A 15709-nucleotide genomic window follows, 5' to 3' on the forward strand; every position below is an offset into this window, starting at 1 on the left:
GGCCGAGTAATTAATTATTGCATAAGGCCAAGAAGCAGCCTCGAGGCTCTAAAACAATCTTGTTCGGCCCTGTTGATTGCTGTTGCTGTTACTGGTGTTGCTGTTGCTGTTGTTGCAGTTGCACATCCGCCCGGCATCGAAGGCGGCTAATTGTCAATAATGATGCAGCGATGCGTGGCAAGAGGCAAACAGCATCCATCGCATCCAGCGGCCAAGCAACAACATGGCCAAACCTTTTGACAAACCAACCAAGAAAACAAACAGAACTGACCAACGGCAACAACATCAACAAAAGCAACAATAGTAACAACAGCAACATCCAGCGGCAGCTGCAATTTCATGTTGCAACTTCTCAGCGGCATTTACGACAAATTGCATGACATTTTATATCCCCGAAGGTTTTGCACAATTTGCATGCAACATGCTGCCAGATCTGCCGTGGCCCACTTAAAGTCGAAGAAAGTCTCGCCGGCGAATCAATCATCATCAATCGTAATGAAATGTTCGGCTAAGCAATTGCCAAAAATGGGTGGAACACAGCCCAAGGGCAATGCCCCAAAATTATTTACTCATGGATTGCTACAAATTGTATGTCAGCCCAAAGAAAGTGCCATTATCTCAAAATACATTTGGGAAGTAACGATTGGTTGGCAGAAAACTAATTTGAAGAACTACAAAAGAGCTTTTAAGCTGCAACATCCTTTTAACTAGAAAACAAAAGACTTAGAACACAAACTTGATTTTACTGGGATGATAGCCGAACAAAAATAAGTCATTTAAAGATGAGTAGTCCCAAAAGAACCATTATTTTCAATTTTAAACTATCTTGAATCTTTTTTTTAAGCTGAAAAAATATAAAAACCATATCTAACTTGACCAAAAGGGCACTTGACATGTGCTCAGGTCAAATAACCCTCATATGAAAAGTAACAAAGTAAACTGAAAGTGCAATTTGGCAACCTTGAAGGTAAGACTTTCACCCTAAAACAAAAACAAATTAAGAGCATTGAAGAGTTTTAAACGAACCCCAAACAAATGTGCAATGGCTGCAAGCCAAATTATGAGGAAATTTTAAATGCACATTATTTATCTAAACAGAAAACTGAAATCTTATAAATTATTAAACCAAAACGTGACCGCTAACAGTCTTGTTTATATTCCGATTCATAATTGACGATACAAACCAAATTAGACGGAATCGGAGAAACAGTTATGAGGCAAGATGGCTACGCCATTCGGTCTATCATTTGCATAATTAAGGTCGATTAGGGTCGAATCATTTGCCATATGTGGGCATGCATAAATCTGAATCTGAGTCGGCTCAAGGTTAGGGCTATGGCAAAACTGTTTTTTGATTTATATTCAAGCTTGCATAATACCCGTTCATATTTTTTTTATAATTACGCAAACGTATAGATAAATATATAAAGAAAAGATACGCATCATCAAATGTCAACCGATTTCAAACAGAAGCTGGCCCAAAAGTGTGGAAATGGAAATGGAATTGTGCCAAAAACCGAAAACCGCCAAAAACCGAAACGAGGAGACAGCAAAGCAAGTTGCATTGTCAGCTTCCGCATAATTATGCCGCTTGGCCGTATACATTTTACTTTTTCCCCCCGTTTTTTTCTGTTGTGGGTTTTTGGTAGCCTTTGCTTTTACCATAAAGTCAGCGTCTGTTTCGGTTTATGGGAATTTTTTGTGTGTGTTGCCTGAGTCTTGCTTTTGGCTTTGGCTTTCTTAATGAATCTGCTGACACAACCCTCTGAGCCCGGCTCTGTTGTAAGCTCGTTGTCTCGATCTCGTTTGGAGGGCGTCAGCGTTTTAGTTTAAATTGACATTGACAGTTGTTGGCCAGCACCTCTCTCCGGTTTGTCAGACAAACAGCTGGTTTTTTTTTATTCGGTGGCTTCTGGGCAAAGATAATCGCCTGTGTCAGCACCTGAGTCAGTAGCCGTCCATTTGGCTTGATAATGAACCCATTTCGCCCATTTATCAGTTTGCTATCTATCTATCTACCACTGACATTGGCTCACAGAACGCAGGGATCACATGGCGTATGGGTGACGCAGCGAAGCCATTTCGCAGACAAAAGCCAAAACTGGATCACACATAAATCGGCCAAATGTGACATAACAAAGTTCAACTGTGAACTGTGTGTTTTGCACAAGAGATAATAAATTTTTCTTGATATTTCACCGACAATTCCGCTGCAAGTTGCAGACAACGATCAAGTGGAGGTGGAGATTACGTAAAATGTCTGTGACCTGAACTTTTTGCATTTGTGTGTGTGGTTTTTCTTTATTTTTTTGTGGAAAAGGGCGAGCGAATCTTTTTTGGCCATTGTTTTATAATGGAAAACAATGTATGTGGTTTTGCTTTGGGAACCTGCACCTTGAGTCGTCGTCTGTTGGCTGTTGAAGCTCGGCAAGAAACAGCTGTGCAAATGGAGTTAATGACTAACAGAAAGATATAAAGTGAGACCAAATGTCAAATACTAATATTTGAATGAGCCCAATTTGAATTCTAAGTTCGCTGACATAATCCATCGAAGATCATGGCTTCTAAACTGGTTTCAGGGCCGCGTTTGAATGCCTTTTAATGTTTGGCTAGAGCATCTGTTCCGAAGCAAATTATTCATTTATGTATATTAGTTTGTTGGCCAAGAGTTCTGCACACAACAAAGGCATCACCAGACCTATGGTGCGTATACGTAATGTGCTGAAGGTGGGGATCAAAGCAGATGGATTACCAAAAACAAGTTTGAAGAGAGTTTTTTCTTGTCCCCCCTGCAAGATATTAATTAAAATGCCATTATAAAATGCGCAAATATGGAAAAAATGCAAGCCACAACGGAGAAGACGAGGCAAAAACCAACATTGCTGCGTATACGTAATATGCGAGACTAATTAAATTTAAAGATAGATCCGCAATGACAAGCAAAAAAGGAGAGAGAAAAAATTAAATATTTACCCAAAGAATATGTAATATTATAAAATACTACTAGAAAACATGAAAACGCATTTTGGAATTTAATATTTCTGGCTTTTGCTCTTGTAATTATTACTGCTCTTGTTATAATTATTATTTTTTTTCAGCTGCTGTTACAACATGCAACCAACAATAACAACAACAAACACTTGCACTGATTGCGTGCTGCGTCGACGTCGCAGTCGGCGTTGCGGTCGAAGTCGGAAAAGCCGTAAACCGCATGAAAATGAAAGTGAAATTGTAATTGAAATTGAAGAAGACGTCGGCTAAAATGTTTGACTTCAACTTTGCTTCGATTTGTGCGATGGCTTCCACGGGTTTTTAATTTTATTTCCATTGCATTTGCCTTTATTATTTTTTTGATTATTGCGTTTGGTAATGCAATCGTTGGCTTTTTGAATTTTACTAGCCATTAAAGTTGTTGGATTTTGTTTGTTGTTATAAAAAACATTCAGTACTAACATTTTCAGATGAATAATGCTAAGAAAATAAACTTAAAGATACAATAGATTTTAGGTAAGTTAAATTTTGTGAAGAATGTATAAAAAGCTGTTGGAATTATCAAAGCAATTTTACAAATATCATAACTATTAATAGCTAATCGTTTTTTGTGCAAATAAATATAATTTATTATGAATGCTTGGCTAAGTCCCAAAGTTTAAATACTTAAAAAAAACTTTATAAACAATTTAACGAAATATTATTGCCTGAAATGTAAGACTTAAGTAACTCAAACATTTCTCATGTATATAAAAAAACTCTAACCTGAGTACATTGACTACCCTGACAAACTATTCCATGAATGCTAAACAAACTGAAATAGCAACAACAACTAAGTAAATTGAGTGGCTAGGCAACTGAAACAACACAAATAAAAAATAAAAACAAACAGGTTACTCGAGTTTCGTCTTCGTCGATGTCAATGAAAAGGCTAAAAAAAAAGATCCCGAGAAACAAAACACGGCGTATAAAGATGAATTGAAAGCGAACTGAACTCCAAAATCTGATGAATGATCGCTATCGAATGGCACAAATAAATGGGAAATCTGAAAACCAGACAGAAGGGCTGTTGTTGCCTAGGGTTCCAAAGAATATCAATAGCATAGAAAGTGGCAAATCGATGGATATATTGGATATATAATAATACAATCGAACAAAGGCCGATGCGAAAGCTCAAAGCTCTCGCCTTCTCCCACTCTCGCCCTCTCACTCTCTCTTTGTTGAAATCAAAAAACTGCAATAATTGCAGCAAAAATAACTTAAATTCAGTGCGGAGAGCAAAGCGTGGCGGGCAATAACAACTGTAGCAATATTACAAAATCCGAGGCTCGAAAAAGCCAACTGAATAGCCACCAAAAGCCAAAACTCACACAACAACAATGCGATAATAAGCCCACAAAAAAGCAACAACATGACGGCACGAAAAGTTGTTTCAGCGAAACAAAAATATAAAACAAAACCAGCTCGACTGAACTTAAAACTGGGAAACAAGCCCATTTTGTGGGCTGAACTAAAAGCCAGACAAAAGTCTTGTGCACAATCGCATGCACGTAAATATCCCCCGACCAAGACTCAAGATCCTGCTCTAGAAATCTTGTTTACCGCTCTGGAACTTTTGTAGGGACAGCAGATCCTATAGCTGTAAAGCATGTCTGCCTCCTAAATGTATAGCCCATATCTCTTTCACTTCCTTTTCTTCGATTCCGCAATTAACAAGTTCAAAACCAAACTCACATATGTAGTAATAATTATGACCCAAAACTTGTCTGCAAATTAGTAAAAGCCAGCACAACAACTTTTTTATTTTATGAAGTAATAATCAAAAATCAAACACCAAAGAAAACTACGGGTTTTTATGGCCTGGCTCGACTAACATGTGCTGGCTTTAAGAGATTTGGATATTGGTTTAGCTTTGCGATTGAAAAAATATAAGGGAACTAGACAAAACCGATAAAAATTGGGTTCTTAGATATATAAATCTGCAAAATGACGAACTAATTTATACCAAAACTTCTTTATAAATTAAACTGGTTGATACGTAGTAAATAAATGTAAATTGCTTCAGGTTTTGTTTAGTTTAATAAAAAAAAAGTTCGTAATCCGTACTAAAAGATTTAATGGAAAATTTTAGATTGAACTTTTATTACAAGTCATATTGTTTTTTAAAAATAGATACAAAATCTCATATAAAAAAACCAAGACAATCCAAATTTAAAAAGGAACCCTACAAGTATTTTTGGTATTTTTAATAAATCAGTTAGTTTAAACCATTTACCACTGTGTTTTTCATATTTTGAGGAGTCCTTGTAAATATTATCTACGAACTCACCTAAGTTTGATCCTGTTTGCTTCACTGGCCAAACAAATGTTGCGAACCAAACGGATTTTATGTTATTTTTAAGTTTTCTACAGCACTTTCATATGTCACAGAGCACTATCATTATCAAGGCGAAGTGATACGGAATTTCTCAAGTTTAGGGATGGTAAATTTCAACGATAGCTGTTCCGAGTGCTGTTCTGAATTTACAAAAAACGCGACGCGAATATCTCCAGAACACACAGCCCGGTAATCGAGGATCGACAATCGAGATACAAAGATACAAAGATACAGATACGGATCGTGGTCGGATTAGATCGGTGGCCGTTACTGGGAGTAAAGCCGTAAAGCTATATATCCAGAATCGGGGCACAGAACACTCGCGATTGCGAACGGAACAGAACGGAAAGAAAGACGAGCAGCGATTAAGCTGGAGGCGGTCAGTGAGCAAAGATTAAATACGGCGTGAAATTTGCTTGGCAGTGAATTTTTTATTCTTCTTCTCATGAGCTTGTAATTTTTTTTTACTTTATTTTCGTAAACGAAATTTACTTTTTCACTCAATTTCGTTTCATTGCGAGCAGCGCATTGCTTTTATTATTACTTCCCCGCCAATCTGGGGGGAAGAACACAAAAAAACATAAACAATGAAGAGCGCGGCGACAGCGACGTCGACGTCGACTGCAGCGGTACACAAGTGGCTAAGAGTGCGAGCGGGATGCCAAGTCGCCAGATTCACTTTTTTAATAATTTCTTGATTTTCTTTTTTTGCACGATGCGATTACGAAAACGGGGTAAAACGGGGCGGGCGATTGCAAATTGAGCTTTGTTTTGTTGCTGGAATAATTGCACTTTTGAGCCACGCTGACGTCACAAGCTCGCCGATCTTGCTTAAGATTGAATATATCTATAGATATATATCTTTTTTCCAGCTTGTTAACAGTCACTTTTGGGAATTTTTTGAAGTTAATATTTTAGTGCCCGTTTCTCGAAAACGAAATCGAAGTCCAAAAGAGTTGGTGGCTATGTCTTTGACGGTTTTTTGTGGCCGTCTACGGAAACAGGTCGGCGCACACTAAAGTTAACGATCGCTTGGAACGCTCCACAGAGTCCAAAACCGATCCAAAGTTGGCTGCCAGAGCGGGATGGCACCATCGGCGGTCCGAGAGCGGAGCTTTGGGGCCAAAACCGAACTGCTAGATCTGCTGTGGCTATAAGCCAAAAGCCTTGAAAGCTCCCCCAACGAAAGCGAAAACATAAAACACTTGCATTTTTCGTTCCATAGTTCGGAGCTTCGCCTTTGAGCCAGCTTTTGAGTGAGTTTTAAGCCACATTTCCACCCCAGTCGACGACGTTGAATGACTCTTTGAGTGAAACCCACCTGATTAATGTTGTAAAAACTCGCTTTAATCAATCTTTAGGCGGTCATCTTCGCAGTGAAAATGTTACGAGCGTTCTGAAACATTTGACATTGTTTAATTGGCGAATCGAATGTAAGATTAATTTAGAAGGTGTCATTTGGGCATTGACATTTAGTACGGGAACGACACTTAGTACGGGAAATCGGGTGTAGAACAAATCATTTTCCTAGAATCGTGATCCATGTCTAACGGTTGATATATAGCAGCGATAGGTCGATCTAAATAACTCATTTGCTTTAGCAACAAAAAAAAGCATCTGTAATCTTGGGATTATTATGATGATGGGTCTTGTGTATTTTACAAATAATTAACAAGGGAGAACGCTATAGTCGAGTACCTCGACTATCAGATACCCGTTACTCAGCTATATGGAGATATGCAAGCAGCAAAGCGAGATTAAAATGCGCTACCTACCGGCGGTATACAGATTTAAGCGTTATGGGCGTTAGAGTGGGCGTGGCAAATTTTTTTTTGGATCAATCGATAGGTATTGACGAGACCAATACATTTCAGTTAAAATTTTTTATCTAGCATGAAAATTGTGGGCGTCACAGGGTTTTGCGGTTTGTGGGCGTTAAAGTGGGCGTGGCAAACTTTTTTTTGGATCAATCGATAGGTATTGACGAGACCAATACATTTCAGTTAAAATTTTTTATCTAGCATGAAAATTGTGGGAGTCACAGGGTTTTGCGGTTTGTGGGCGTTAAAGTGGGCGTGGCAAACATTTTTTTAAGTCAATCGATAGGTATTGATGAGAACAATACATTTCAGTTAAAATTTTCTATCTAGCATCAAAACTGTAGGAGTTACAGTTTTGGGCGGTTTGTGGGCGTTAGAGTGGGCGTGGCAGTCTACTGAAACAAACTTGCGCTGCGTAAGAAGCTCAGGAATCTTTACGCCAAATCTCAATAGCCTAGCCCTCATAGTTTCCGAGATCTCAGCGTTCATCCGGACAGACGGACAGACGGACAGACGGACAGACGGACAGACGGACAGACGGACAGACGGACAGACGGACATGGCTAGATCGACTCGGCTAGTGATCCTGATCAAGAATATATATACTTTATGGGGTCGGAAACGCTTCCTTCTGCCTGTTACATACTTTCCGACGAATCTAGTATACCCTTTTACTCTACGAGTAACGGGTATAATAATGTTTCTATGCTTTATATGGTAGAAAAAAACAGAAAAAAAAAACAGTCTTTGTAGTCGTTTTTATTCTTAAGAAACGTTATTTCCTTACCCGTTTTTTTAGGAAAAAACAGAAAAAAACCAGTCTTTGTAGTCAGTCGTTTTAATTCTTAAGATTTTGTTTTCTTAGTGTTGCATCGCGAATCATTATTTCCTTAGCCGCTTTAATGACCTAGTGTACTTTGAAGGCTTAATCTGAAAATTCTATACCCAAATCTCCTAATAATGATTAACCCACTTCGGCAATCTAATCTGAAATTCCATTCGAGTCACTTCCCCCATTTCAAAGCCAAGACAAAGAAAACCAAAACCATTTTTCAAAAGTGTTAGAAAAAATCGTTTCATTCACACCAAGTTCAATGGCAGTGCGGCTGCGAAATTGTTGATAAAAACTCATTTAACTCCCACGTGAATATATGAGGCATATAAAATATTAATATCAAATCGGTCCATTCAAACTGGCCCAATTAAAAAGGTAATTGTCACACATTGGGAGATCGATGTGAAGATCTCAATGGGCCGGGTTCCGAGTAAAATCACGGCACAGTGAACTGCCTACGTAAGTCCGGCAGCTGTGCATCATCAGGATAATCAAATGCTTTTTGGGTGAAACGGCAATGAACCGATCTCTGAGATGACTCAACGGAGGCACACGAGATGTGGGATCCGAGATCTCGAGACTCATCCTCCCACTTACCATACCCCGCAATATATCCACCTCATTTACATGCGGCAAGCAAACCATGCAGATCCCATATCTGAGTGTAACATTTCAGGCGACATTTAACTCGAACTAAGAGATACCCATCTATTAATGAGCTGTGAATTGCAATCCATGGGCACCCCCCCAATTCCGATCCCTCCCCCAAATCACCGATCTTTAAGCTTTGCCGAACAGGTTTCGTTTTGGCAATTGAACCCATTACTTTTATGCGGATTTCGTGTTAATTACTATGCATTTGCTTACATTACCTTAAATTCGCGCTGTTTATTGGCTAAAACTTGCCTTTCTCACAGTGCATCGTATGCATTAAGTGTTATTTGACATATTTTCTTTTGGCTTACTGACAATTGTTCTCGCTTTTTGTCAGGTTCGAAAATTGTTGAACCCTGAACGTGTTTTTTTTCCTGGGAAGAGGTTGCATCAGTTGTTGTGTGTGTTACACATTTTAAATTCAAAACAATGCAATAATTGATTCCCAGCCTTTTGACCAAAGGACTGCCTTTCAAACCACTTATAACCTACCGCTCAGTCTGAATTTCAACCTTTTTTCCCAGGCAATTTCCAATTCAACAATTGGATGCATTTTCCATGTAGCTTGTGCGATATTTTTAGGCTAGCCCCTAAAGTATTTTAATAAATGTCTGGAGGTCATTGAAGAAAATGTGATTTACAAGTTGTTCGATTAATCAAATTACAAGTTTTTCATTGCCCATTCCCATACTTATCCATGTCAAAGGGTCAATGTCAATCTGCCCGCATCGGTAACCCAAAAGTTGGATGCAAAATGAGGTGGAGAAAGATGGTGCGTTGGGCAACCGCAGCTGAGAAACGAATCTCCGATAAAAAGGTTAACAGATCATTGGATCCAGCTTGTAATCCCCTCAAAAACATATGGCAAGAGCTAACGAGGCGTCAGCATACACAAATGATAAAAGACATTTAAAGAAACATAAAAAACTAAGCTCATCAAAACCCATTTAAAAATACATCCCAGCTGAGTTAAATATTTATGTGAGTCTCTTCCCCCCCAAATTTCTACAAATATAAACAAAGAAAAGCAGTAAAAATTTGCATAATTTTCAACATTTCACGCTACTTTGTTTGGAAATCTCAAAAATCCGCCAACGAAATGTTTACGAAATTGTCAAACCAAACATTTGGTTTGGTTTATTTAAATGATGTAATAAGCCGAACCACTAAACAAACTAATCTGGTTAAAGAAAGATCGGGTGAATATAAAAAGGAGTATTGAACAAGTGAAGCGTATAAACCGAGTCCCGATTTAAGCTGAAGAAATGTTCATAAATTTAAGGGGCAGACAGGCTGAACAAGTTGAACAAAATTGCCGCCGAATCGATTATATTATTATTTCCATTATGTCAGGTCGAACCAACTACCAACTACCGAATGCCCAGTGGACCAACGGCACTGGCATCGTTTTGGCCAAAAAGGCGCCGCCATTAATACAATCTGGCCCATAAACTGGGTCTCTTTCTCCCCACCTCTCTTCTGCTTTATTTTGGTTTGTTAGTCGGCCAAACAAATCTATAAATATGCATAAAGCTGGCTTAAAGACAGGCGCACACACACGAATACCCATGGTTTTTCTGGCTCCTGGTCTTGCGAAAGCCGCAGGCAAAGCCCCAAGGCACTTAGCCTGGTTCAAACCACCGCCGATCAGCGTTGCCACTGATGGCCAAGTGCTGGCCACAGATTTTTTGATTGCTCCCAGAGTCGAGTCTAGGAAGTGACAAGGAATTATTTGATTGTCCCTCGGTTTTTTTTTTGGAATGTGAGCACAATCATTATAAACCATTTTCAGTGGGAAACCAATGCTGGAAAAACGATTGCTTATTATATTTGGTGGCAACTGAGCAACTGAGAAACTCACTCAATCCCACAAACTCTGATTATAACGTCTGCCCAAATGATTCCCCTCACATATTCCCAGCTTATCAGACATAGTTTTAAAGAATACAAATTCGACTCTTTTTTGTAAGTTCCATATTTTGTATTGATGAGAAATTTGGACATGCTGCGCCTAATATATATTTATTATGGAACCCTATTACCCGGCTGGACCACCTTGCGGGCTTTTAGCCACGGGCAGCGGCACTTCATCGTACTCTGGCTAAAATATTGGGTTATCCACGCCCTGCTGCAGGCACTTGGAGTTCTTACGGACTTTCTTATAGGTGGTCTACCATTCTATGCTGCCCTCAAGCTGATCCTGTCTGTAGGCCTCTGGTTTAGTGCCCCTTACAGCACCAATCACCTATTTAATGCAATCAGGAAGTACGTTATGGTGAAGCTGGAGCCAGTCATCGATCAGGGTTATCTTTGGCATCAAACTATCGGTAGGAATCTTTACGGCACCCTTATACAATCTCAATTGGTTAAAACAATTATACCAAAAGATCGGGATGAGCAAAGAGGACCGAGGGTCAACAACCGTCTGTTGAAAAGAGAACTTTCAAATCTTATGGCCGAAATCGAATTGGATCAAGCCGATCTACGCAAGAGGGAGATTTTCCAAGAAACTAACTTGGAAAAGCTGGACCGCGATTCTATGCACAATGTCATCGAGTATTTAACCAATAGATTAGAGAATCAACAGCCGGGTGATGGGAAGACATATCAATTTCGGCGACTAAGGTCATCCCAAGTAGATTCTTGAACTCTAGTATTGTTTACTTTATTGCCCTTGCAAACGTCACTTATTAAATGCGGAATCTGATCTGTTCGGATTAACCGAAATCTAAAAGGTGATTCATTTTTGGGAAGTTTACAGAAGCATCTGCCATACCGGCGCGACTCTCCATTAATCTTCAATTAGAAAAGTTCAATGCAGTTCAAGAGGACGGGGCATCGTGTTAATTGATTCATGGATCGGCGCCAGGAATCGATGATCCGATCCGATCAGTAGCAATTTGTTGGCCAATGGCCCACCTTGTAATTACAAATTGGCGAACAACATTCTGTTCGATAAATTGTCGAAAGCAAAGCAGAACACTTACAGGGATTTTTTCGTCGGGATTCGGCTGATTAATTGAGAACGACAAACGGCGGGGATAAAAACAAAAGACTGAAGCAACGAACTTGCTGCGGCGGTAGAGACGCGTGTTGCGGCTTTTTGGGGAATGTTGCTGGCAGCAATCTTAATGCAATTAGTACACTATTAATCTTGATCAAAATCCGAAACTCGGCAAATTCGCAATAACAACCGCAATGTAAATGACGCATTCGTCACCGCATTGTAAAGCAATTTGTTTCAATTTTGATTATCGATGATCTTTCAGGGATCCCATTCAGTTCATTGGGGCTTTAAAAACATCTCGATGGGGGTCAAAGCAGCCTGTAGAACCAATAAATATTTTCAGTATTTCCTTTAAAAAAAAATGTATAACTTTATTAATTTCCTGTATTTACTTTGATTATATATATTATAACAATAAGCGTTAATTCCGTTTAACAGGAAGGAGATTTATTTAGCGCATTAAAAACAAATGATAGCTTTCAATAACGCAAAGCTTAAATTATGACCAATACTTTACCTAACTTTATTTAAAATTTAGTGTTTTTTGAAATTTACCTATTTATTACTTCATTAATATATAAAAAAATAGAATAAGTAAATAAAAATATAAATATAGAACAAAAGCATGCCACTTAATGACCTCCTTTAAGATATATTAAAACTTCAAAAATATAAATATTCATTTTCCCATTATTATGTGATTCTAATTTTTTCAGGCACATGAGTCTTCAGTACAATCCTTAATCATTTACATAAAGAGATAATTTCATCAGCTGCCTGCACCCACATCGAGGTGTCATTAGCTTTGAACCAAAGTTCCTTAGCCTTTGCCTGGACTTTTCTCACTTCTCAGATTGAATGCTGGGGTAAGCTCCATTTAAATTTGGGTTAATCAGCGATAAAGCGCGCATTGCCATTGTCAGCATCGAAAAAAACAACGAGAAGAACAAAACAGAGTACGAAATAAAAATTTTCATTTACATATTTTGTAAAAAAAATAACAATAATAATGTGCAATTAATAAATCGGCTTTGTCTCGCATCGCTAATTGAGTGTCATTAATTTGCATAAGAAAATTAATTGGCAGCATTTATGCAAATCCCGAAATCCCACAAAAAATTACTTCCTAGGAGATGTGCCAAAACGAAGATGACACCCCAATGGAGCTCAGAGCCAAAGCCACTTGAATGGAAGTTCAAGTTTTTGCAATTGACCCACAAATTAATTATGCATGCATGTTGGTAATTGTGATTTTTGCCTTTTACAATCGCACACGTAATGTTCCCCTTCCCCTCTCTGCCTCACCATTATTTGCTGCGTTATTTCCGTCAACATTTCATTTATTAGACACAATTACAATTGATTTGGAGTTTCGGTTTGAATTGCCGAAATGTCTGTGAATTGTATGGGAACCTTTTCTTGATGGCTTTTTGAATGCCTATCCGAAATGTCATGAGCGTTCAGCATTGGGCAGGGTCATTATGTATATTCAAATCTTTATAGGTCTTTGTGTGAAAGAAATTTCGGCAGAAAATCGATCTGAATCGGAAGCCAATGATCCTAACCTTGGAACAGTAAAAAATTACCCGCATGAGCTTTCGTTTTTTAACAAATTCAATTTCCACGTGTAAGAACCATCTATATATTAAACTCAAATTAAATGCACTCATTAATAATTTTAATTAAAATCCGTTTATTACGCTTACAATGGGATAATCAAATCGGAAAGTTCTTTTTCGGTCAGTTAACAAATTTATGGCAAATTTATTAATTGGTTTATTGCACCGCGATTCGAATCATGTGTTTTGGTGTACTTTCAGCGATATTCTGTAAGTGTAAAATAAACCTTAACCTGAACTAATTCTTTTTTAAGGGAACTAAATGTAGTAAATAATCCATAGTCCCCAGATGGTAGGGGGATCCTATCCAATACCTTTACCGGGAACCGGAAGTGCTCTAAGATAATTTCGGACTGAAAGAAATAATACAGGTAAGGACAATGTTTTTTAAAGGGAATTAAACTTACTGGAATTGGACACTTGTTCACATTGGTTCTATTGCCGAAACTGTTGAGAATGATGTTGACAAAAGGATGATTTCGTTTCTCCAGATATTCGCAGACATCCGACTGGTAAATGTTGTATAGAAAAGGCTTATAGCCACTGGCCTTCTTCAGCAGCTGCATGCGCATCTGTAAAAAAAGAGTAATATTAATGTTAGATATTGAGTTTTAAGGCAAACAAGTTTTTGAAACTTTTAATTCCAAGAAAACCCTAATAAGATAAATTTAACGTTTTTATATTAGATTTAACATTATTAAATATTTTATTTTTAAGCATTAAGGAGTATTTCTTATTAGGAGGCTTTGATTTTCACTTATAATCTAGCACTAGATCCCTCAAGACAGTTTTCAAGAAAAAGATTTCTGTGCATACATCGATCGTGAACTGCCAAATTCTTTTTACCACATGTATTAAATTCGGAATTGTTGTAAAAATTAAAACACTTTCTGGCAGACCAATATATTTTAGATTCTAGACCTAAGACAGAAGTATTATCTTCGAGATGTGTTTCTTTAGCTGTATAACACGATTTCTGTTCTTTGTTTATGGCACTTTGGGACCGGCTTGGCACACCTACAAGACACTCAACAGCGGAGACGAGGAGTTCCTGGCCTGGGCCAAGTACTGGATAGTCTACGCCTTTCTGGTCACCATCGAGGTGTTGGCGGATATCTTCTTGTCGTGGCTGCCGCTCTACATGCCCACCAAGTTTCTTTTGGTCCTGTGGATCGTCCTAACTGCTCCGTCTGCCAATGTTTGGATATTCGACGCCATCCTCCGTCCGATATTGGCCAAACGGCAGGAGCAGATCGATCACTTCTTGCACCAGGGCAAGGACAAACTACTGAGCGACGCCATATCTTCGATGACAAATTTGTTATCCCGCAGTCAAACCGTTGTACTGCCCTTTATGACCCATCTTTGGTCGAGGTCGAATAGCTCTCTGCCGAACCCTGTGAGTTCCAACGACTTGGTGGACGCCACTGGAGGAGGAGGAGGAGGTGGAATCATGGCTTCGGATGACACTGACTCGGCATCCGCCTCGATCCGCACATCCCCACAGAATCTGTCCAGTGGCTCCAGTCCTGTAGACAGCTTAATGTACGTCAACGGTGAGTCTGAAGAGATCCCGGTGGGCATTTCGAAGGCTACCACCCAGCTGCGCTCGGATCGATCCGTAAACGATCTGGCGAAGAAGAGCATCTTGTCACTGCAGTCATCCGGAATCCTTAATCGCCGAGTTCAGCGCAAACCAAAAGTATTTAAGGTGTCTAACGATGAGTCTGCCACCGGTATTTCCTCCCAATCAAAGTTGAACGCTCAGAAAGAGGACTTCCATGACGATGTTGAGGACCTGCTGGCCAAGTCGAGGATAGAGGCCAATGGCCAGGAAGTCCGTCAGCAACGTCAACTGGCCAACCGTCGCCGTCTCTAGTCAGCAGACCGCCCACTTTGTGCACCACCAGATTGTAAATGATTATTATTCTTTAAACCCCCAATGAGGGTACAATTACTTAGTTAATGAGAAATAAAAATTCGAAATGAATCAAATTTGTTGCTATTACTTAAGGATAGTTTTCGAGATGTTCAAGAACTTAACTGCACTATAGGAAATAATTTCTTTTCTGGGACTAACTTACCGCTATTCGACCTTTTGGCCAGTATATTACATTGGCCCTCAAACTCATTTCCACCACATCTCTTTTCACGGCGTACAATCGGCACAAAGAAATTGTGGTAAAGTTCAAATCCCCACTCAAACACTCAATGTTTGTGAACTTGGCAACTCCGTGGACCTGATGTGGGTGAAAGTTCGGTATATAATCCCAGCAAGCTTGACGTGGAACTTGCCTTCGATATGTACCACAGGCCAATCCAAAGAAGGAGTTGCATCAACGTGGCCATAAGTGTAGACTCTGAAAAGCGATTAGTGACTGACATATGCCGTCATTTTGGGCATAG

The 15709-nt window shown here is 39.1% G+C and overlaps 4 protein-coding genes across 13 annotated transcripts in view; 2 read left to right on the top strand and 2 right to left on the bottom strand.

Moving 5' to 3' along the window:
• Positions 1-6383, bottom strand: part of sona (sol narae) — a 49325-nt gene extending 42942 nt beyond the window's left edge. For 5 of the 10 annotated variants that reach the window (XR_010653554.2, XM_036813189.3, XM_065863424.2 and 2 more), the window contains exon 1: positions 5321-6383. The gene's annotated coding sequence lies outside the window, so the exon portion shown is untranslated. The remainder of the gene's footprint in view (positions 1-5320) is intronic. The other 5 variants (XM_070995252.1, XM_070995249.1, XM_070995251.1 and 2 more) reach the window with 4 other exon arrangements.
• Positions 6384-10553: 4170 nt separating this feature from the next.
• Positions 10554-11931, top strand: LOC108008805 (uncharacterized). Its single transcript, XM_017072710.4, has 2 exons — positions 10554-11004; positions 11065-11931. The coding sequence occupies exons 1-2, from the start codon at positions 10665-10667 to the stop codon at positions 11322-11324; spliced, it is 600 nt and encodes a 199-aa protein (XP_016928199.3). The 5' UTR covers positions 10554-10664; the 3' UTR covers positions 11325-11931.
• Positions 11932-13366: 1435 nt separating this feature from the next.
• LOC108010067 (uncharacterized) lies at positions 13367-15688 on the bottom strand. Its single transcript, XM_017074881.4, has 4 exons — positions 15599-15688; positions 15388-15543; positions 13711-13875; positions 13367-13656 (listed from the first exon to the last, which is right to left on the bottom strand). The coding sequence occupies exons 1-4, from the start codon at positions 15686-15688 to the stop codon at positions 13501-13503; spliced, it is 567 nt and encodes a 188-aa protein (XP_016930370.3). The 3' UTR covers positions 13367-13500.
• Positions 14071-15245, top strand: LOC108010066 (receptor expression-enhancing protein 1). Its single transcript, XM_017074880.4, has one exon. It carries the CDS (start codon positions 14250-14252, stop codon positions 15180-15182), a length of 933 nt encoding a protein of 310 aa, XP_016930369.3. The 5' UTR covers positions 14071-14249; the 3' UTR covers positions 15183-15245.
• Positions 15689-15709: the final 21 nt, after the last annotated feature.

The sequence above is a fragment of the Drosophila suzukii genome, chromosome 2R, assembly GCF_043229965.1.
Source record: "Drosophila suzukii chromosome 2R, CBGP_Dsuzu_IsoJpt1.0, whole genome shotgun sequence".
Classification (NCBI taxonomy): domain Eukaryota; kingdom Metazoa; phylum Arthropoda; class Insecta; order Diptera; family Drosophilidae; genus Drosophila; species Drosophila suzukii.